The sequence below is a fragment of the Bufo bufo genome, chromosome 4, assembly GCF_905171765.1.
Source record: "Bufo bufo chromosome 4, aBufBuf1.1, whole genome shotgun sequence".
NCBI lineage: Eukaryota > Metazoa > Chordata > Amphibia > Anura > Bufonidae > Bufo > Bufo bufo.
Window position 1 is genome coordinate 8,603,247 of NC_053392.1, and position 23,348 is coordinate 8,626,594.

At 47.5% G+C, this 23,348-nt stretch overlaps 2 protein-coding genes across 2 annotated transcripts in view; one reads left to right on the forward strand and one right to left on the reverse strand.

The window, feature by feature from the left end:
* The window catches only part of LOC120998324 (aspartic and glutamic acid-rich protein-like), a 2,513,920-nt gene that overhangs the window by 2,028,551 nt on the left and 462,021 nt on the right, over positions 1-23,348 (forward strand). The window lies entirely within an intron of this gene.
* LOC120998305 (gastrula zinc finger protein XlCGF26.1-like) overlaps positions 1-23,348 on the reverse strand; it is a 4,064,644-nt gene that overhangs the window by 1,121,588 nt on the left and 2,919,708 nt on the right. Inside the window, exon 22 of the mRNA XM_040428955.1 lies at positions 13,605-13,696. Coding sequence (XP_040284889.1) covers positions 13,605-13,696 — 92 coding nt within the window. The remainder of the gene's footprint in view (positions 1-13,604; positions 13,697-23,348) is intronic.

Genomic DNA, 23,348 nt, shown 5'->3' on the forward strand with positions numbered 1-23,348 from the left:
AAGGAGAGACCATACACAGCAAGAGGATTTGCAGGTAAGAACACAAGATAAAACACTTACCTGCCGAAGTCTCCATGACTGGAACCCGTGCATACGTACAGGAGCCCTAACACCAAACAGGATGCCGTACCAGCAACTCACACAGGTATCCAGCACCCCAGACTCCTCCAGGACCCCCATGCCACAAGGTGCATGGCAGCCCCAGGCAGCGCTGCATACAGGCTAGTGGTTCACCCCTCCGGGAAACCAACCCCCTTCCAGAGGACACAACACACAGGGAAAATGTCTTATATACATGCAGGGACAATCACCAACAACAGCCCAGACATGTAACAACAATCAAGACGTACAACACACCCTGAACATAAACTTACACCTAACATACAAGTGAGGTAGGGTATAGGGAGCAAACAAAAGGAAGACAATTTATGTCCAACAAGGTGGCCCTCAAGGACTGGGCAGAATCACCCAGGAAAGGAGCAGAGCTCCAACACCAAGCAAGGCTAGAGTATCACTGCCCCCAGCCAGGAAGCCACAGATAAAGCCAAGCTAGTGGCCACACCCAGGAGACACCTAAATCCCCACTAGCTAGATGATTAACCCCTCGCTCACCAAATCTCAGGGAGACACACCTTAAAGGGGAAATGCAATTGAAAAAAGGGACAACAACACATTGCCACCGGCAACCAGTCTGCAAGGCAATCGCATCACGGTCAAACAACAATATAGCCATGACACTCCCACACCTCAAAGCCCCCCCCCCCCCCCCAACAGAAAAGGGGAAGATAGTGGGGAACCCACAAACAACAGGGGGGTAGGGGGGAAAAAGTAGCATAATCAGTGTAAGCGAGTCTCCCCTGGACTCTGCTGGCCCCCGGAACCACCAGGAAGCCAGCCAATGAACAGCCAGGAGAGAGACCGCACTGATCACTGCGTCCACACTCAGAAAGGGCACCCACCAAGTCGCTGCCAGCATGCATCCCCCACCAGCATACACCAAAGCCAGTTCAACAAGCAATGCAGCCAGCCACCACAATTCAACGACAGAAACTCTGAGACATGGACGAGGAGAGACCCAAACACAAGTGCCGGTTCACACCAACTGCAACCACTGTTATAGAGAACAGCACTGTTAACAGGATTCCCCTTTCACCCTCCGGAGGATAATCATGTGCACCAGAAAACGTTAGGGAACACATGCACCCTCTTCCGAAGGCGAAACAGAGATGCCTTTGTTGGACATACTGTCATGGTGGGGATTGGGGGAAACTCCCCACCGTACAATGTAAAAGGATAGCAGCTAGGCCAAGAAGCCAGGAAAAGGGAAGCAGGTCACCTCCTATAGCGTCCCTAATCCTCTTCCTAACTCCTCACCATATGAGCGGACCCCGATGGTAGGACGGCTCATACCCTGGAAACCTGGGACCCTAAGTCGCCCTGATAATCCCTCAGATAGGAGCAGGGGAGAGACGTCCTGTTCATCCAAGACACGGAAGAAAAGAGTCTCAAAAGACTTAATAGGGAAAAGGAGAGACCATACACAGCAAGAGGATTGGCAGGTAAGAACACAAGACAACGCACCTGCCGAAGTCTCCACGACTGGAACCCGTGCATACAAAAAGGAGCCCTGAAAGCCCAAACAGGACGCCGTACCAGCAACCTACACAGGTATCCAGCACACCAGACTCTGCCAGGACCCACATGCCACAAGGTGCATGGAAGCCCCAGGCAGCGCTGCATACAGGCTAGTGGTTCACCCCTCCTGGAAACCAACCCCCTTCCGGAAGACACAACACACAGGGAAAACGTCTTACATACATGCAGGGACAAACACCAACAGCCCAGACATGTAACAACAATCAAGACGTCCAACACACCCTGAACATAAACCCACACCTAACATACAAGTGAGGTAGGGTATAAGGAGCAAACAAAAGGAAGACAATTTATGTCAGAGGTGGCCCTCAAGGACTGGGAAGAATCACCCAGGAAAGGAGCAGAACTCCAACACCAAACAAGGCTGGAGTACCACTGCCCCCAGCCAGGAAGCCACAGATAAAGTCAAGCTAGTGGCGACACCCAGGACACACCTAAATCCCCACTAGCTAGATGATTAACCCCTCGCTCACTAAACCGCAGGGAGACACACCTTAAAGGGGAAATGCACGTGCAAACCGACAACAACACGTTGCCACTGACAACCAGTCTGCACGGCAACCGCGTCACGGTCAAACAACAATATGAGCAGATGCTGCAGACATTTCTGGTACGGTTACACGTAGAGCAGATACTGCAGATATTTCTGGTACGGTCACATGTAGAGCAGATGCTGCAGATATCTCTGGTACGGTCACACGTAGAGCAGACGCTGCAGATATTTCTGGTATGGTCACACGTAGAGCAGATACTGCAGATATCTTTGGTACGGTCACACGTAGAGCAGATATTTCTGGTACGATCACACGTAGAGCAGACACTGCAGATATTTCTGGTACAATCACACGTAGAGCAGATGCTTCAAATAGTCACATACATCCGAAGTTGATTAGTTTAAAAAACATATTGGCTCCATGTAGGTAAAGTTCGCCTCGCCAGAAGTCGCCCAAGACTTTGGTGAATTGCTTCGGTATTCCTATCTGCGCCTTTAAAAACATTTTAAAATAGGAAACCGAAGTCAGGTTTGGTACCAGCTGATACATTGGTACTGAACCCAACTTCAGATCCCTATTTTAGAATGTTTTTACAGATGCAGATAGGAATACTGAAGTAATTGACCAAAGTCTAGCGCGATTTTGGGCGATATAAATTTTGCCTATGTGGAGCCAATAAGTTTTAATGCTGTTTGGGGGTCTCAAGGCAAAAAGGAAGAGAGTGTTCCATGTGAATGACAACCTTAAAGAGCTAATTAAAGAGGAGCGGCAGAAGATACAACATTGTGGGAGGCGGTACCAAAGATAGACATTAGGGATGAGCAAATCGACTTCGGATGAAACAACAGAAGTTGATTCGCATAAAACTTCATTCCAATCCTGATCACATCCTGGATAAAAAAAATATATTTAATAGCTTTGCTTTCTCTTCGCTCTCTGCAACTCCCCCCTCATCACTTTGTAAATGGCCGACACCTTCAGATTTATACTTTTTACCATTTATATAATACTGCTTGAATAACTATTGATCTGTCAAATAATAAAAAAAAAATACTAAATCCATGGGGGGCCTTCCTGTTTCATTCTGGATTCTCCTGCAGTCTGGGTGGAGTTATGAATATAGTAAAGAACCAAGATTCATGGGAACAAATCATCTTCAGTGTTCTCTCTCATATCCACCATATGTTTCTTCCATGGATCCCGATCACTGTCACCATGAGGTAAATGTAATTTGCATGTTTGGCAGATCCAATTTATTGCCAGAGAAAACAATTAAAATCACAGCTTTAAGTTTACATATACTTCCTTTATTTTATAAAAAATGGAACAAAAAGTTAACATCGTCTTACAATCACAGTTTTATTGGTTGTTTTCCTTCAATTCTGTATTGCTGAGGGAACGTTATCTTTCTCTACTGCTTTATATTATCATTGACTGGAAAATTTCAATAATAATTTGTTCTAAAAAAGATTAAAAAGACGAGTACTAGTGCTGTGGTGTTACAAAAGCAGACAAGGGTGTGGGAGCGAATTGCACTGCATCAGATAAATGTGAGACTAATGGTTCTGAGCGTAACAGTCGGGTCAGCCTCATGAAAACAGTGTTTATTAGCGCTCAGCTTGTGGGACATTTATTGATAAGTCTGGTGCTGACTGTAGATGCAGCACTCCACATGCCAACCTGCCTAATGAAAAAATGTACCGAAGGGGCTGCCGCGCATTCAGGTTTACACTTTTGTGGGTCTCACCCGATTGATAAATTCTTATTGGCTGCATAAACTGATGGGTAAGGGATAACCCCCTACTCCTCCGCCGATCTCGCCCACTAGACCACCCCTTGCCTTCCTGACGTCAGCACCTGGCTAAGAGAAACAGATGTGTTATGATCAAAATATATTGGCTAAGTGTCTCAGAATGTATTATATCAGAGTGAGGACTTTGTCCATATATAATGCTTGCATCTACTTTGCTAAGTGCATTATTATCTTATTTCTGTGATTTTCTTCAATAATATGGCCAGGGACATCCGCACATTTATATATCATACCATGCAGGATGTTTTTATCTTTGTTTTTTCTGTGATTTTTTGGTCTATGTGGTGTATATACCTCTCCTTCGAATTTTTACTGCGATCAGCTGGCCCTGGAGCATGTGCAGTGAGCGCTTGAAGCCCATCATTCGTAAACTGACTGGATTGCAGCAGCACAAGGAGGTCTTGTGCACCAGAACATGAATTTGCTCGACCGGGTGTTGACGTCAGGAAGAGAAGGGGTGGTTTGTGAGAGTGAGATAGGAAAACAGGGGTTATGACTCGCCTCATCCAGCTCCACGCCACAATGATTCCATGAACTACCTGGTGATGACGTCAGGTACATTTTCAAAGTAGATTTTGTACATGAAGACAATACTTTTAAGACTAAACGAAGACAGTTTATGAACAGTAGGAGGATGAATAGTAGAAGCATATACCATATTTTTCATCCTATAAGCCGCACTTTTTTTCTCCCCAAAGTGGAGGGAAAATGTCAGTGTGTCTTATGGGGCGAATACTAATGATTGCTTCCATTATGGAAGCACTCAGTAGTACAGGGAGCAGTGAATGCAGAGCACTCCCCATGCAGGCTCTGTACTAACTGCTTCCTGGTCTTCTGCAGGGCCCCACATGCTGTGACCTGCACACAATAATAGGACATTAGTGTGCTCTGTGACATCACGCTGTGCAACGTTGGGTTACAGCAGAGGGAGTAGGAAGACCAGGAACAGTGCTGGAGCAGGTGAGGTAAGTTGATTTATTTATTTTTAAATGCTCTGAGGTCTGAATGAGGGGGTCTTATTCACACTGGGGCTCTGATCTCAGGTCCAAATGGGGTATCTGATTGGTGGTCTAATGTAAAATACTTTTTTCCTTATTTTCCTCCTCGAAAACCTAGGTGCATCTTATAGGGTGAAAAACTACGTAATTAGCTCTATAGGTCAATTCTGATGATAGGTTCCCTTGAAACATAGTTGTTGCTCTAATTACATTTGCCATATTCCAATTTTTTTTTTAAATACTTTCCATGTGAGAATATCAAAATAGCTTCTCCCCTGTGTGACTTTTCTGATGATGCTTTAGGCTGGCTTGAGAAATAAAACATATCCCACATTTTGAACATGAATAAGGCTTCTCTCCTGTGTGAAGTCTCTCATGTCTAAGAAGACTTGATTTATCTGAAAGATATCTCCCACATTCTGAACATGAATACATCCTCTCTCCCTTGTGATTTTTCTCATGTATAACCAAATTTAATTTATTTGTAAAACATTTCCCACATTCTGAACATGAATACGGCTTCTCTCCTGTGTGATTTCTCTCATGTCTAGCAAGTTGTGATTTTTCAGTAAAACATTTTCCACATTCAGAACATGTGTATGGCTTCTCTCCTGTGTGAGTTTTCCGATGGGCAATAAGACTTGATTTACCTGCAAAGCGTTTCCCACATTCTGAACATGAATACGGCTTCTCTCCTGTGTGACTTCTTTCATGTATAACAAGACTTGATTTATTTCTAAAACGTTTCCCACATTCTGAACATGAATACGGCATCTCTCCTGTGTGACTTCTCTCATGTTTAATAAGATGTGGTTTATTTGAAAAACATTTCCCACATTCTGAACATGAATATGGCTTCTCTCCTGTGTGAATTCTCTCATGTACAACAAGATGTGATTTATTTTTAAAACATTTCCCGCATTCTAAACATGAATATGGCCTCACTCCTGTGTGAATTCTCATGTGTTTATCAAGGCCTGTTTTACGGGTAAAATATTTCCCACATTCTGAGCAGGAGTATGGGTTCTCTACTATGTGAATTCTTCTGTGTGTATCAAGACATGAGTGGTATGCAAACTGTTTACCACATTCGTTGCACTGAAAACTTTTTTCTTCTTTCTGATTTGTAGTTGTGGCACCAATCTGTAATTGGTCAGGAGAGGGTTCCTCATATATAGGCAGATATGACAGATCTGTACTGTGAAGTCCAGGATGTACATTTATGGTAATGAGGTTTTCTTGTGAAGAGCACTGCATTAGATCTTCATCTTCTACTTTAAAATCTAGCTTTAAGATGAAGTTTCCATCAGCGTTCCTACTGAGATTTTCTGTTAGAATTAAAAATTGATTTTTGTTAATGTTTTTAAGCCATAGTAGACAAATTTATAACATTCCTATTAATCTAGAAACACACACACAGTTTTTTAGCCGAATCCAAAAGACCCTGCAGGAAGACGTCCTTCCTTTATAGTTTTTGTTCTGTAATATGCATTAGTGATAGAGATGTGGACTTTATTCAGCTAAGAAAGCTCCCACATACTCTAGCTCTCAGACAACACCTTATCTTCTCCAGAGCATGAAGGTTCCATCATACCGAAGAGAACACGCCTCCTTGCTATGTCATATATGCTTTTCTGCTGTTAGAGAAGACTCCATTACAAGATGGTGCCTGCAGCTAGATATTTACATAGTTCACATACCACAGTTAGTAAAACAATGCGCAGATGCCAAGTGTTATCTCTTTTCTTATTTTCATATTCTAGCCAATGTAACAATGCCACATGCCTCAGGGGGAATGCCCCTTGGGTGGCTTTATAAACTGCTTTACTTCCTGTAATAAATGAGAATTTACTTTGACCCCCAGTGTGTGTGTCACACTTATTTTCTTCTGTGCACGGGTTACTATTAATTTGGAGCAGTAGAGCAAACATAATCAGCCCCGATTGAGGGCATCTACTACAGTTCGTGCCCAAAACGTGGGGCTCAGGAGAAGTAACTTCGCTAGTCGAAGTTTGGGGTTCCCAGGCCACGGTGAACCACGTTTGAGGACAAGGACTGCAGCCTTACAGACCAGGTGAGAAAATTTAGTTATCTCATCTGCCTCTTGCTGCTACAACTTCGGTTGATGTAAAATCCTGAGTTTCTAGAATCCGGAAAGTTTGAGTTTGCTCTTCTGTGGTTGTGTTTTGTGTTTTCTCTGTGTGGTTTGTGTCAGGCACCTTCACAGTTAACGGTTAAGCAGAGCAAGAGATTTCCCCTTGCATTAGGGGCTACTAAATTATCTGTCCTGTCTAGACAGAGAGTACAGCCCCGGGGTGCTCCGGGACGGGGCTTGATTTAGGGGTTACTGATTTATCTGTCCTAGTGAGGGAGGGTGTGACCCCGGGTGGGACTCAAATTAAGGGCTAAATTATCCTAGTGACAGAGAGTGTGGCCTTGGGGAGTCCCGGGAGGACTATAAATTATCTGCCTGGAGTGGCGGAGGGTTAGTCCTGGACTGGTGAACCAGACATAGCCAGGGAAGAAATAGTTAATACCCTGCACAGGGGTGAGCCCTGATTGGGAGTGTGAAGGAGAAGGTGCCTGCTTCTGTCTTGGTTGTAAGTGGATAAATCCATGGGACACTCGCACTCTCTGCCCGAGGGCAAATATACAGCCCATCAGCTGGTGGCCCAGGAAGAGGGTAGCAAGCATGTGAAACATTACAAAAAGTTGATGAAGATAGCTGGTGGTCATGAAAATAGAGTTCAACTCTGCAATGTGGAGGAAAGTGCTGGCACAGTGCCGTGGAAAATTGTGTGACTAAGGCTTACTGAGTGCTATGCAGGCTTGGCAGCGAACAGCAGACCGCCTGGCTGCTAACGGAGGATCAGAGAGATGGGATGAAGCTCTGAAAGCATATGTCTGGAACACCGCCACCCTATAATGGCGCCGGTGGAGCATTATCTGGTGATTCGCACTTTGAGGAGCTCCGCCCACCGAGTGGGGTGACAATGAGGGGATCAGCAGGATGGAGGTGCTGCGCACATTGTGGCCAGCAGAATCCTGATGCCTGAGATACATGTTGTAACGGACCGTTTCAGCAGACAAGGGGTTAAAATCCGTTTAGGCGATAAGCCCCTTTCTGAGAGACAGGCACAGCTACTGCAGGATACACCAAACTCCCGAACTGGATACAAAGTAGCACTCCAAACTGGAACCTCACGAATAGCTGCTAGCATACGAACAGGGATCAGCTTACACTTCTGGCAATCGGTCTTCTAACAGTATACAGTGAATCCCCCCAATAACGAGACAAGGCTCCGTGTTGAGGGTCAAACAGTGGTCTGACTGTACTTCACGTACAGCCTCTTTTATTCACAAACCACAAACATAGTACTGCCCACAGGGGTTTGAAATACAACCAATCAGTAATTTACAACACATACAATGTAACTACAGCAACCAATCGTTCACGCCCCCAGAGGACCAGAATGAAGACTGTGACATAGGACAGATACAACATATCCCCACAATGCATCATGGTCTCCTCCTCTCTGTCCCGGAGACAACCTGAGGAGCAATCCAATTATCTCTGAGGACAAAGGGAGATCGCCAATACACATGTGAGGACAACAGAACAGACATCACCATTTAAACACACAATGGGACAATGGCACAATAGAAACACACACAGCATTTTCCTCCCAAGCTGACAAGTTACACTTATTATAAATTGTTACAACTTTGTGAGTTTACATTGGCCATACATATAACTTACATTAATTTAAACAGTATAACTTGGGGACAAACCTATCCAAAATTCACTTGAATAGGTTCAGGGGTTTAAAAGTTAGTATATGGCCCATAATCCAGGGGCAAGAGGCCAGCAGCCAGTCCTCTCCAAAACCCAGTGGCGAGGTTGGTTTCGCCACACATGTCTTGCTTGTGGCGCCCCCCGGCCCCACCCTTCCAGAAGTGGGAGGGACTCTGTGACGACCCAGCTCCGGTCCGTAGACACAATCCCCCAGTTCAGATGGTCCTCTGCCCTGTCCAGCCCTCACTGCAGGGTGACAGACAGTCCACTCTGAGTTGCCCCGATCCTCTGTTGATAACATTTGAAGAGACAGTGCAGCCCTATGAAAACTCACTCAGTGAGGCTGCAGGAAAAATGCTGAAGCCCATAACCCCCCTGCATCCCGTGTTAAATTCAGATGGCACATATTACATGGTTGCCCGTTCTACTGCACCCCTGAATCCCTTGAATGTGCCCATCATGATGGAAGTGGAGATGCGAGTACAGAAAGAGCAGCAGGAGGAGGAAGAAACGAAATCTCCTCAAGACCCAGTAGTCAGAACTAACTAGCTCACCTTCCTTCATGCACCTGCCAGGAGGAGACAGGGGAGATGTGGAGTGCAGAAAGGGAGGGGAGATGGAGAGAAAGAGACTTGGAGGTGGCCAGATTAGCAGGACAAATAGAGGTCCTGACCAGACAAGCCCAGACCCCTAAGCCACCCCTCGAAATGAACCATTAGGGGAGATACGTGACTATTAACCCCACACAGGCCACCAATCTGATGAACTCTCTCCCCGACCCTGAACAACATCCCATGCCCTTCTATAGGGCATTAGAACAAATCAGAAAAACACATTCTGCCACAAGGAGAGATCTGTCTGGACTTACTCAAATTAAGGCAGGGGATTCTTTTTGGCCAACCATGGCTAAGAAACTGCCAGCCTCGAACCATGGGGATGAATAATACCAAAAAACCTATCAATCTGGAGTGCACTTCTGTGAATTATTGGAGACTTGGTCTAGGACCAGACTGGCCGATTAGGCTATCCAAATTCAGAATATGAAACAAGATAAGGCAGAGTCAGTGGAAAAATTTTCAAACCGAATGGAGCATATATGTTTAAGGACCTGGGGTTCTCTAAACAGGACCCGGTAAAAAATAGAATGCGGTCTAGTGCTTTTGCCGATGGATTAAAACCTCACTAAAGACTGCTTGTCCAGAGTATCGTACTGTTTCTCTTGACACGTTAACGTTGGTGGCTAAAGGCATAGAGGCAGCTCCCATGGCTAGCGTAATGCTCTCAACCGAGGGGTACCCCCCTGTTCAGGGGGAGATACCAGACCTGCTCGTCCCTGCTATGGGTGTGGCCAGCTCAGACGAGAGTGCCCTCATAACCCCCCTCAGCGAGGAAGAAGGGGGCCACCTCATGTGTCTACATCTGCTCCCCCTCCTCCTCCACCACAGCAGGGAGGTGAGGGGTACCACCCCCCCTAGGACAGGGGCAAGCCAGATCCACACGTCAGAGAAGCCAATCCCACCATGGCCCTCTTCCCTCCCCATTGTAGACCTGCACCTACAATACAGCTGCAGATAGGGGGAGACATACACACTTTTCTTGTGGATACTGGTGCAGCCAGAAGTGCAATTCGACGTGATGATATTCCCGACCCCTCCTTCCTGGACAAGATTACTGTGCAGTGCATCGGCATTGACGGCCATGCTCGATCCTCTCCCTTAACAAAACCGCTCAGTGTTTCTTTTGGACCACAGCCATCCAATAAAGTGCTTTCACAGTTTGTAGTCTCCACGTGTCCACTTAACCTTTTGGGTGCAGATCTGCTACTGAAAATAAAAGTCACTATACAGTTTCACCCCGAGGGTACAGTCACCCTTTCTACTCCCCTTTAGCCAGAGGAGACAGTCATGTTGGCCGCTCTTATGTCCCTAGAAGACTGCCCACCTGAAGGTTCACTTCCAGCTGCTGTTTTATCTGTCATACCTGAGACGCTGTGGGCAAAAGGACCACAGAATGTAGGCAGTCTTCGGGTGCAGCCTGTGATGGTACACCTGAAACCAGGTGCTGTTCTCCCTCGCAAACTGCAGTATCCCCTGTAGCGCAGATGGACGCTGTCACTCAACAGTTACGGGCTTTCTTAAAAGCTGGTGCCATAATTCCCACCACCTCTCCATGTAACACACCCCTTTTCCCAATGAGGAAGAAAGGTAAAAAATTACAACCTGACACCTACAGGATGGTCCATGATCTTCGGGCTATGAATGAAGCAACCGTCTTGGAAACTCCAATTGTGCCAGACCACCACACTCTGCTTTCTGCAGTACCACCGGATGCAGCTGTCTTTACAGTCATTGACCAAGCTAATGCCTTTTTCTCTGTACCTTTACACCCCGAATGCCAATACCTTTTTGCCTTTACTCATGCAGGATCACAGTATACCTGGACAGTAATGCCGCAAGGAGCTCAAAATAGCCCATCCCAGTTCAGTAAAGCCATGTCTTCTATCTTGGAAGATTGGAAGCAAGTTCATGATTATGTTGTCCTGCTCCAGTATGTGGATGATCTTTTGGTCTGCGCACAGGACACCTGTGTGTGTTCAGATGCCTCGCTTTCCTTTCTCCTTTCCCTGTCAGATCAGGGATGCAAGGTTTCCAAAGACAAAATCCAGTGGTGTCAATCAAAAGTAGTGTTCCTCGAACACTGCCTTAGTCCTGGTGAAAAACACCTTACAAAAGAGAGGAAAAAGGCTATCTTGCAGATCCAAGAACCAACTACCTCAAAACAGTTGCAGGCCTTCCTAGCCCTCATCTCATACTGCCGCCCTTGGATTGTAGATGCTTCCATCCTCATGCAACCATTCATTCTGACAGAGGACACTAAACTCTGTTTTAATCAGTTGAAGGCAGCAGCTTCTTCCTCTCCTGCCTTAGGACTGCCTAATTACAGCCTGCCTTTTAGACTGTATGTCATGGAACGTCAGGGACATGCCACAGGGGTCCTTACCCAAAGCCACGGGGGCAGAAACAGGCCTCTGGGCTACTACTCAGCCTGCTTGGATCCAGTTGCTTCAAGGGACCCCTTTCTTCATACATGCCATTCACAGTTAAACTTCCCAGTACTGCTGTATAATGTCCTCCAGACTGCTGCTACTCAGAGTTTATGGGAACTGCTAAACTCTGTAACACATATTCCGCATAAGACAATCCCATGAAAAAAGAGAACATGTTGGGACCATAAATAGGAGACAGTATATTCTGCAGAGTGTGGTGGCCTACTATCGAGCCAGTTTTCACATCCATCAGGATTTGACACATCACAATTCCTATAGCAGCAGAAAGACAGTCATCAAGTCTCACCATAGAAAGAGACAGAAGAAAGAAACCAAAGGGGAGACGAGCAGCCACCCATCTGCCACAGAGGGAGACGAACAGCCACCTCTCCGCCACAAGGGGAGATGAGCAGCCACATGTACGCCCCAGGGGGAGACAAGCAGCCATCTGTCCGACGAGCAGCCACCCGTCCAACCCAGGGGGAGAAGAGCAGCCACCCGTCCGACCCAGGGAGAGACGAGCAGCCACCCGTCCGACCCAGGGGGAGACGAGCAGCCACCCGTCCGACCCAGGGGGAGACGAGCAGCCACCCGTCCGGCCCAGGGGGAGACGAGCAGCCACCCATCCGACCCAGGGGGAGACGAGCAGCCACCCGTCCGACCCAGGGGGAGACGAGCAGCCACCCGTCCGACCCAGGGGGAGACGAGCAGCCACCCGTCCGACCCAGGGGGAGACGAGCAGCCACCCGTCCACCACAAGGGGAGATGAGCAGTCACCTGTCCATCCAAGGGGGAGACGAGCAGACACCTGTCCGCCACAAGGGGGAGACGAGCTGTCACCCGTCCACCACAAGGGGAGATGAGCAGTCACCTGTCCATCCCAGGGGGAGACGAGCAGACACCTGTCCGCCACAAGGGGAGACGAGCAGACACCTGTCCGCCACAGGGGGAGATGAGCAGCCATCCGTCCGCCACAGGGGGAAACGACCAGACACCTCTCCACCCCAGGGGGTGACGAGCAGAGACCTCTCCGCCCCAGGGGGAGACGAGCAGACACCTCTCCGCCCCAGGGGGAGACGAGCAGACACCTCTCCGCCCCAGGGGGAGACGAGCAGACACCTCTCCGCCCCAGGGGGAGACGAGCAGACACCTGTCCGCCACAAGGGGGAGACGAGTAGCCACCCATCCGCCACAGGGGAAGACAAGCAGCCATCCGTCCGCCACACCAAGAAGACAAAATAAAATCACAATGGGGAGAAGAGCTACAGCACTATAGCGCTTATTATCCTGCTAGCTCTTAATGTCACCAGTACAAAGCAAGCAGTAGGAGAGGCAACTCCGACTCTAATGTATGAGCAGCGTGCAGGATGTCCAGGAGAAGAGCAGCAGCCGGTAACTAAGTTCTATCTGCAGTCACAACTCCCTCCGCTCCTGCACATAACACAGGGGTCACTGCCCGGAGTGCTACTTTACTGGAGCTCTCTAAGGTGGAGCCTCACCTGAAGAAACCTCCCAATTCCCTTCCTCCATTCATTATTCCATACCTGTGGTCACATGGACTGGAATGTCCTCCTCGACCTCACTCTTACACGGGGGATAGCCAATCATCCGCTTTTCTTCATCCTCCACTTTAATATCAGTCACATCTTCCCCCTGATTTGTCATCTGTAACAATTCGGTACAATACAGCAGACAGGTGGGAAATCTAACAGATCCACATAAGAGACCCCCACAATCTATGACCCCCCTATGACTGCAGGACCCCCCTATATAGATGTATTTAGGGCTCAGCTCCATCTACCTGATGGTTCTCTGGGAGCTTCTCCTCTGGACAGTCCTGGGAATACAGAGGACGGGACCATCTCTCGGAGGGATTTCCTTCTATGAGTCCATCTGTAGGAAACACACAGGGACAGGACAGAGTGGTTATATGTGATGATCAGATGATGGGAGTAGTATCCATGTGACCCATGACAGCCCCCCTCCTTACACTGCTGATCGCCCCATAAATCCATCTCCTCTTTTGCTTCATCTTTAACCTCAACCTTAATAATATTCAGATTTTCATCCTAAAGAAGAAAAATGTGAAATGATCTTTGGTTCAATCCCTTTCTGGTCAGATTCTGGGGAGACTTCAGCTCCATCTACCTGATGGTTCTCTGGTAGCTCCTCCTCTGGACAGTCCTGGGAATACAGAGAACGGGGACATCTCTCAGGGGGATTTCTCCTCCTGGATCCATCTGTGGAGACACAAGCACACAGTGACTGAATACATGGCCTCCTGTAGATCTGTCTATAGATCAGACTCTTCTCTCAGCGCCTTCACTTCTAGGTTTAGTGATCGGGGCCTAAATAACAATGTTCTGCTCCACAGCAACTTTCTGCCAAACCCCAAACTAATGAAGTCACCCCACACAGAATTTCCCTTGGCTGCAGAACTTGCTAAACTGTTCATGAAACATAGATTCCGTCTGCATGGTTTACCGGGGCATATTGTTTCTGATCGGGGAATCCAGATTACCTCCAAGCTCTGGAGAGCTCTTTGCCGACTGCTAGAAGTTGACCTAGACTTCTCCTCCGGTTATCACCCCCAAACTAATGGGCAAGTAGAATGGGTCGATCAGATATTGGAGAATTACCTTCGGCATTTTGTTTCAGCTCAACACGAAAACTGGGTACAATTGTTGTGAAGATCAATGAAGTGACCTATAAATTACGGCTACCTCTCTCTCTTCGTGTCTCCAATGCCTTCCATGTATCCTTGCTCAAACCGGTAGTCATTAACCGCTTCTCTACAGCTCCGTCTACGGCAACTCCGGTGTCTGAAGACTCGGAAGAGACATTCGAGGTCAAGGACATCTTGGACTTCAGGAAACGTGGTAAGAAAACCTACTATCTGGTGGATTGGAAGGGCTTCGGTCTGGAAGAGAGGTCTTGGGAGCATATTCATGCTCCGGACCTGATAAAAAGGTTCTTGTCCCGTCGTGGACTCAAGAAAAGGGGGCATAAGAGGGGGTACTGTGCAGGCAGAGACATAATCACGCACATCCTTGGATATTGTGGGCCACCAGTAGTGGAGAGACACCAGTTCTGTGGTCTTGCGAATACCTGGGTGACCGGACAGTTTGGAGTTGTGGCCCCACGTTAGGATAAATTTCCTTTTGGCAGATGGCATGAATGTTCTCCCGGGAGGAATGTCTTTTACCAGGACAGGAGCCACTGTGATCAAGCGAGCAGGATCTACAATGAATTGGGGCTCCTCCTGCTGGTCTGCGAAATCAAATGACCTAGACAGGGCATCTGCCTTGATGTTTTTTTTTTTTGCTGGGCGAAAGTGCAACTCGAAATTAACACGTTAAGGACCCAGGACAAAAATGCTCATCCTAAAGGGCCGTCCTGCGGCCCTTCCCCCCCCGCGTGCGGTGACGCAATCAGCAGCAGAAATCCAGCTGTTACTGACAGCCGGATCCCTGCTGCATCCACCAGCATCTGTGATCACGCCGATGCCGGGTGGATTAACCCTTCATATGCTGTGGTCAGCGCTGACCGCGGCATATGGGAGGTTTGCGCTCCCTCACCTCATCCCACAGCGCTGCTGTGGCGGGGACTTGATGGTTGACATGGCAGCCCCAAGCCATTCCAAGGCTTGGGGCCCGGCATGTAGGGAGGCCTAAGAGGCCAAGCCACCAGGCTGGGTCTCCTAGGCAACTGTTAGCGTCTTACAGTGTAAGACAGTAACAGTTCAATACAGCACAATACAGATGTATTGTGCTGCATTGAAACAGGGATCAGACCCTGGAATGTTGAAGTCCCAGAGTGGGACAAATAATATAGTGAAAAAAAACAAAGTTAAAAATAATAAAGTTAAATTTTTTTTATTTTTTTAAGTTTCAAGTAAAAAAAAAAACAACGTCCTTTTCCCAAAATAAAGTAAAAAAAATTGTAAAAAATAGGGTATCACCGTTTCCGTATCGACCAGCTCTATAAAAATATCACATGACCTAACCCCTCAGGTGAACACCGTCAAAAAAATAAAATAAAAACTGTGCTAAAAAAGCCATTTTTGTCACCTTACATGACTAAAAGTGCAACACCAAGCGATCAAAAAGGCGTATGCCCCCCAAAATAGTACAAATCTAGACGTCACCGCATCCCGCAAAAAATGAGCCCCTACCTAAGACAATTGCCCAAAAAATTAAAAACTATGGCTCAGAATATGGAGACACTAAAACATAATTTTTTTTTGTTTTAAAAATGCTGTTATTGTGTAAAACTTAAGTAAATAAAAAAAGTATACATATTAGGTATCGCCGCGTCCGTAAGAACTTGCTCCATAAAAATATCACATGACCTAACCCCTCAGATGAACACCGTAATAAAAAAAAAAAAAGAACGGTGTAATAAAAGCCATTTTTTGTCACCTTACATCACAAAAAGTGTAGAAGCAAGCGATCAAAAAGTCATATGCACCCCAAAATAGTGCCAATCAAACCGTCATCTCATCCCGCAAAATGTTTCAAAAATGAAATCATTGTCTAAAACTTACATAAATATAAGGAGACATATTAGGTATCGCCGCATTCGTAATAACCTGCTCTATAAGAATATCACATGAACTAACCCCTCAGGTGAATACCGTAAAAAAAAAAAGTGTAAAAAAAAGCCATTTTTTGTCACCTTACATCATAAAAAGTGTAATAGCAAGCGATCAAAAAGTCATACGCACCCCAAAATAGTACCAATCAACCGTCATCTCATCCCAAAAAAAATGAGCCCCTACACAAGACAGTCACTTAAAAAATAAATAAAACTACGGCTTTCAGAATGTGGAGACACAAAAAAATCATTTTTTTTCCAAAAATGCTTTGTTATGTAAAACTGAAATAAACAACCAAAAAAAGTTATATTTGGTATTGTCGCGTCCGTGACAACCTGCTCTATAAAAACACCACATAATCTAACCTGTCAGATGAATGTTCTAAATAACAAAAAATAAAAACGGTGCCAAAACAGGTATTTCTTGCTACCTTGCCTCACAAAAAGTGTAATATAGAGCAACCAAAAATGATATGTACCCTAAACTAGTACCAACAATACTGCCACCCTATCCCGTAGTTTCCAAAATGGGGTCACTTTTTTGGAGTTTCTGCTCTAGGGGTGCATCAGGGGGGCTTCAAAGTAACATGGCAACTTAAAATTATCCCAGTGAAATCTGCCCTCCCTGTGCCTGTACAGCGGTTTACAATCACATATGGGGTGTTTTTGTAAACTACAGAATCAGGGTAATAGATATTAAGTTTAATTTGGTTGTTAACCCTTGCTTTGTTACTGGAAAGTAAATGGATTAAAATGGAAAATCTGCAAAAAAAAGTGAAATTCAGAAATTTCATTTACATTTTCCTTTAATTCTTCCTTTAATTTTTTAAATTCAGTTTTGAATACCTTGAGCAGTATAGTTTCTAAAATGGGGCCATTTACGGAGGTTTCTATTATTTAAGCCCAACAGTGACTTCATAACTGAGCTAGGGCTGCAGTAAACGATTATTTCAGTAATGGAGTATTCTACCGATTATTGTTACGATTAATCGAGTAATCTAATGAGAAAAAATGAATGAATAGACTGTTTTCCATTGTCTGTCCGGGCTCTAGAAGCCCTGAGCTCAGCAGTAATGAAGCTCACAAGTGCTCATCGCCTGCAGTCCCCGCCACCCGGATCCTCCTTGCCTGTACCTTGTCTCCCCAGATCTCCGTAGTGTGCTCACGGCAGCGTCCTCACTCCTACTTTGCTGTTTCTTGCAGTGAGGTTGTGGACATGGCCTTACCTTCCTTTAGGGGCTCCGCTCCATAGCTCCTCCGTCTTCTTCTCCGCGTGCTGAACTGCCGTCCTGACATCACACAGTGTCGGGTCATAGTGTACGTGTGCGTGCACTATGAAATGACGATCTGTCTGGGCCAATAGTGCAGCGCGGTACGGGCCGGCGGGTGACCACGGGGCAGTAAGTAATAGCAAGCGCTTCACTCCCGCTCCGTGGTCACATGACACAAACGAATCCTCGATGCAGGAAATTCGCATCGAGGATTTTTTTGTGCCCTAAACTGTCCTTAAAAAGTGGGTTTTGGAAATTTTCAGAAAAATTTTAAGATTTGCTTCTAAACTTCTAATGCCCCTTGCAGACGAGCAAGTATTCCGCGAGGGTGAAATGTGTGATGCGAACGCATTGCGCCCGCATGGAATCCGGACCCATTCATTTTAATGGGTCTGTGTACATGAGTGTTGTTTTTCACATATCACTTGTGCGTTGCGTGAAAATCGCAGCATGCTCTATATTCTGCAATTTTCACGCAACGCTGGCCCCATAGAAGTGAATAAGGTTGCGTAAAAATCACATCGCCTCCGCAAGCAAGTGCAGAGGCGGTGCGTTTTTCACTGATGGTTGCTAAGAGATGTTGTTTGTAAACATTCAGTTTTTTATCACGCGCGTGAAAAAACGCATTAAATCGCATTTCACCCGTGTGATAAAAACTGAACCACTGAATGCAATCGCAGACAAAACTGAATGAACCTGCTTGCATCGCGCATTTTTCTCTGAACGCATCCGTAACGCATCTGGACCTATTCCGCTCACGCACGTCTGCAAGGGGCCTAAGCCTTCTAACGTCACCAAAAAAATAAAAATGGCATTCACAAAATGGTTAAAACTAGGGATGAGCGAACCCGAACTGTATAGTTCGGGTTCGTACCGAATTTTGGGGTGTTCGTGACACGGACCCGAACATTTTCGTAAAAGTCCGGGTTCGGTGTTCGGCGCTTTCTTGCCGCTTTTTGAAAGGCTGCAAAGCAGCCAATCAACAAGCGTCATACTACTTGCCCCAAGAGGCCACCACAGACATGACTACTATTGGCATGTCTGTGATTGGCCAGTGCAGCATGTGACCCAGCCTCTATATAAGCTGGAGTCACGTAGCGCCGCACGTCACTCTGCTCTGATCAGTGTAGGGATAGGATGCAGCTGCTGCTGTTAGGGACAGATTAGGCAGGGATTTAATCATCATAAAAACTTACTGAAGTGATCGATCTACAGCTGTGTATCATTCAACCATTCAGCCCAGAGCGTTTTTCTGTCACTTTTTTCTAGGGTGATCGGCGGCCAATTTGTGTCTTGTGGTGCGCCAGCACAAGCTGCCACCAAGTCTATTTAACCATCAATAGTGTGGTGTTTTTTTTTTGCTATATCCTACATCAGGGGCTTGGCTGTGCTTGCTATTTTATTGAGGGGTGAAATAAGATTGCAAAAATAGCAGTACCCTAAATCTGGTGTTTCAGCTGTGGCTAGCCAATTGTAATACTGTCTGCTGTCTGGCAAAGGATATATTTTTTTCTGGGTTGAAATACAATTCCCAAATTAGCAATTCCCTAAATCTGTGGTTACTGCTGTGCCTGTATTAGTGTAATACGGTACCTAAATAGATAGCCAGATAGTGTTAGGTGCCTGTAAAAAAAGGCCTGAATTTGAATTCAATACATTGGGCCAAATAATTTTTTTCTTATTGTGGTGAACGGTAACAATGAGGAAAACATCTAGTAAGGGACGCGGACATGGTCATGGTGGTGTTAGTGGACCCTCTGGTGCTGGGAGAGGACGTGGCCGTTCTGCCACAGCCACACGTCCTAGTGTACCAACTACCTCAGGTCCCAGTAGACACCAGAATTTACAGCGATATTTGGTGGGGCCCAATGCCGTTCTAAGGATGGTAAGGCCTGAGTAGGTACAGGCATTAGTCAATTGGGTGGCCGACAGTGGATCCAGCACGTTCACATTATCTCCCACCCAGTCTTCTGCAGAAAGCGCACAGATGGCGCCTGAAAACCAAGCCCATCAGTCTTTCACATCACCCCCATGCATATCAGGGAAACTGTCTGAGCCTCAAGTTATGCAGCAGTCTCTTATGCTGTTTGAAGACTCCGCTGGCAGGGTTTCCCAAGGGCATCCACCTAGCCCTTCCCCAGTGGTGGAAGACATAGAATGCACTGACGCACAACCACTTATGTTTCCTGATGATGAGGACATGGGAATACCACCTCAGCACGTCTCTGATGATGACGAAACACAGGTGCCAACTGCTGCGTCTTTCTGCAGTGTGCAGACTTAACAGGAGGTCAGGGATCAAGACTGGGTGGAAGACGATGCAGGGGACGATGAGGTCCTAGACCCCACATGGAATGAAGGTCGTGCCACTGACTTTCAGAGTTTGGAGGAAGAGGCAGTGGTGAGACCGAGCCAACAGCGTAGCAAAAGAGGGAGCAGTGGGCAAAATCAGAACACCCGCCACCAAGAGAGTTCGCCTGCTACTGGCCACCGCCACCTGGGACCGAGCACCCCAAAGGCAGCTTCAAGGAGTTCCCTGGCGTGGCACTTCTTCACACAATGTGCTGACGACAAGACCTGAGTGGTTTGCACGCTGTGCCATCAGAGCCTGAAGCGAGGCATTAACGTTCTGAACCTTAGCACAACCTGCATGACCAGGCACCTGCATGCAAAGCATGAACTGCAGTGGAGTAAACACCTTAAAAACAAGGAAGTCACTCAGGCTCCCCCTGCTACCTCTTCTGCTGCTGCCGCCTCGGCCTCTTCTGCTGCTGCCGCCGCCTCGGCCTCTTCCTCCGCCTCTGGAGGAACATTGGCACCTGCCGCCCAGCACACAGAGGATGTACCACCAACACCACCACCTCCGTCACCAAGCATCTCCACCATGTCACACGGCAGCGTTTAGCTCTCCATCTCACAAATATTTCAGAGAAAGCGTAAATTCCCACCTAGCCACCCTCGATCCCTGGCCCTGAATGCCAGCATTTCTAAACTACTGGCCTATGAAATGCTGTCATTTAGGCTGGTGGACACAGACAGCTTCAAACAGCTCATGTCGCTTGCTGTTGCCAGACGCCACTACTTCTCCAAGACAGCCGTGCCTTCCCTGAACAAACAAGTATCGGATAAAATCAAGTGTGCACTGCGCAACGCCATCTGTGGCAAGGTCCACCTAACCACAGATACGTGGACCAGTAAGCATGGCCAGGGACGCTATATCTCCCTAACTGCACACTGGGTAAATGTAGTGGCGGCTGGGCCCCAGGCGGAGAGCTCTTTGGCGCACGTCCTTCCGCCGCCAAGAATCGCAGGGCAACATTCTTTGCCTCCTGTTGCCTCCTCCTCCTACTCGGCTTCCTCCTCCTCTTCTTCCACCTGCTCATCCAGTCAGCCACACACCTTCACCACCAACTTCAGCACAGCCCGGGGTAAACGTCAGCAGGCCATTCTGAAACTCATATGTTTGGGGGACAGGCCCCACACTGCACAGGAGTTGTGGCGGGGTATAGAACAACAGACCGACGAGTGGTTGCTGCCGGTGAGCCTCAAGCCCGGCCTGGTGGTGTGCGATAATGGGCGAAATCTCGTCGCAGCTCTGGGACTAGCCGGTTTGACGCACATCCCTTGCCTGGCGCATGTGCTGAATTTGGTGGTGCAGAAGTTCATTCACAACTACCCCGACATGTCAAAGCTGCTGCATAAAGTGCGGGCCATCTGTGCGCGCTTCCGGCGTTCACATCCTGCCGCTGCTCGCCTGTCTGCGCTACAGCGTAACTTCGGCCTTCCCGCTCACCGCCTCATATGCGACGTGCCCACCAGGTGGAACTCCACCTTGCACATGCTGGACAGACTGTGCGAGCAGCAGCAGGCCATAATGGAGTTTCAGCTGCAGCATGCACGGGTCAGTCGCTCTGCGGAACAGCACCACTTCACCACCAATGACTGGGCCTCCATGCGAGACCTGTGTGCCCTGTTGCGCTGTTTCGAGTACTCCACCAACATGGCCAGTGGCGATGAAGCCGTTATCAGCGTTACAATACCACTTCTATGTCTCCTTGAGAAAACACTTAGGGCGATGATGGAAGAGGAGGTGGCCCAGGAGGAGGAGGAAGAGGGGTCATTTTTAGCACTTTCAGGCCAGTCTCTTAGAAGTGACTCAGAGGGAGGTTTTTTGCAACAGCAGAGGCCAGGTACAAATGTGGCCAGACAGGGCCCACTACTGGAGGAGGAGGAGGATGAGGATGAAGCATGTTCACAGCGGGGTGGCACCCAACGCAGCTCGGGCCCATCACTGGTGCGTGGCTGGGGGGAAACGCAGGACGATGACGATACGCCTCCCACAGAGGACAGCTTGTCCTTACCTCTGGGCAGCCTGGTACACATGAGCGACTACATGCTGCAGTGCCTGCGCAACGACAGCAGAGTTGCCCACATTTTAACGTGTGCGGACTACTGGGTTGCCACCCTGCTGAATCCCCGGTACAAAGACAATGTGCCCACCTTACTTCCTGCACTGGAGCGTGATAGGAAGATGCGCGAGTACAAGCGCACGTTGGTAGACGCGCTACTGACAGCATTCCCAAATGTCACAGGGGAACAAGTGGAAGCCCAAGGCAAAGGTAGAGGAGGAGCAAGAGGTCGCCAACGCAGCTGTGTCACGGCCAGCTCCTCTGAGGGTAGGGTTAGCATGGCAGAGATGTGGAAAAGTTTTGTCACCACGCCACAGCTAACTGCACCACCACCTGATACGGAACGTGTTAGCAGGAGGAAACATTTCACTAACATGGTGGAACAGTACCTGTGCACACCCCTCCACGTACTAACTGATGGTTCGGCCCCATTCAACTTCTGGGTCTCCAAATTGTCCACGTGGCCAGAGCTAGCCTTTTATGCCTTGGAGGTGCTGGCCTGCCCGGCGGCCAGCGTTTTGTCTGAACGTGTATTCAGCATGGCAGGGGGCGTCATTACAGACAAACGCAGCCGCCTGTCTACAGCCAATGTGGACAAGCTGACGTTCATAAAAATGAACCAGGCATGGATCCCACAGGACCTGTCCATCACTTGTGCAGATTAGACATTTATAACTACATCCCCTTAACAATATACACTCACCTAAAGAATTATTAGGAACGCCATACTAATACGGTGTTGGACCCCCTTTTGCCTTCAGAACTGCCTTAATTCTACGTGGCATTGATTCCACAAGGTGATGATAGCATTCTTTAGAAATGTTGGCCCATATTGATAGGATAGCATCTTGCAGTTGATGGATATTTGAGGGATGCACATCCAGGGCACGAAGCTCCCGTTCCACCACATCCCAAAGATGCTCTATTGGGTTGAGATCTGGTGACTGTTGGGCCATTTTAGTACAGTGAACTCATTGTCATGTTCAAGAAACCAATTTTAAATGATTCGAGCTTTGTGACATGGTGCATTATCCTGCTGGAAGTATTGAATGTCTCAACAGAAATCCTGACTCATCAGACCAGGCAACATTTTTCCAGTCTTCAACAGTCCAATTTTGGTGAGCTCGTGCAAATTGTAGCCTCTTTTTCCTATTTGTAGTGGAGATGAGTGGTACCCGGTGGGGTCTTCTGCTGTTGTAGCCCATCCGCCTCAAGGTTGTGCGTGTTGTGGCTTCACAAATGCTTTGCTGCAGACCTCGGTTGTAACGA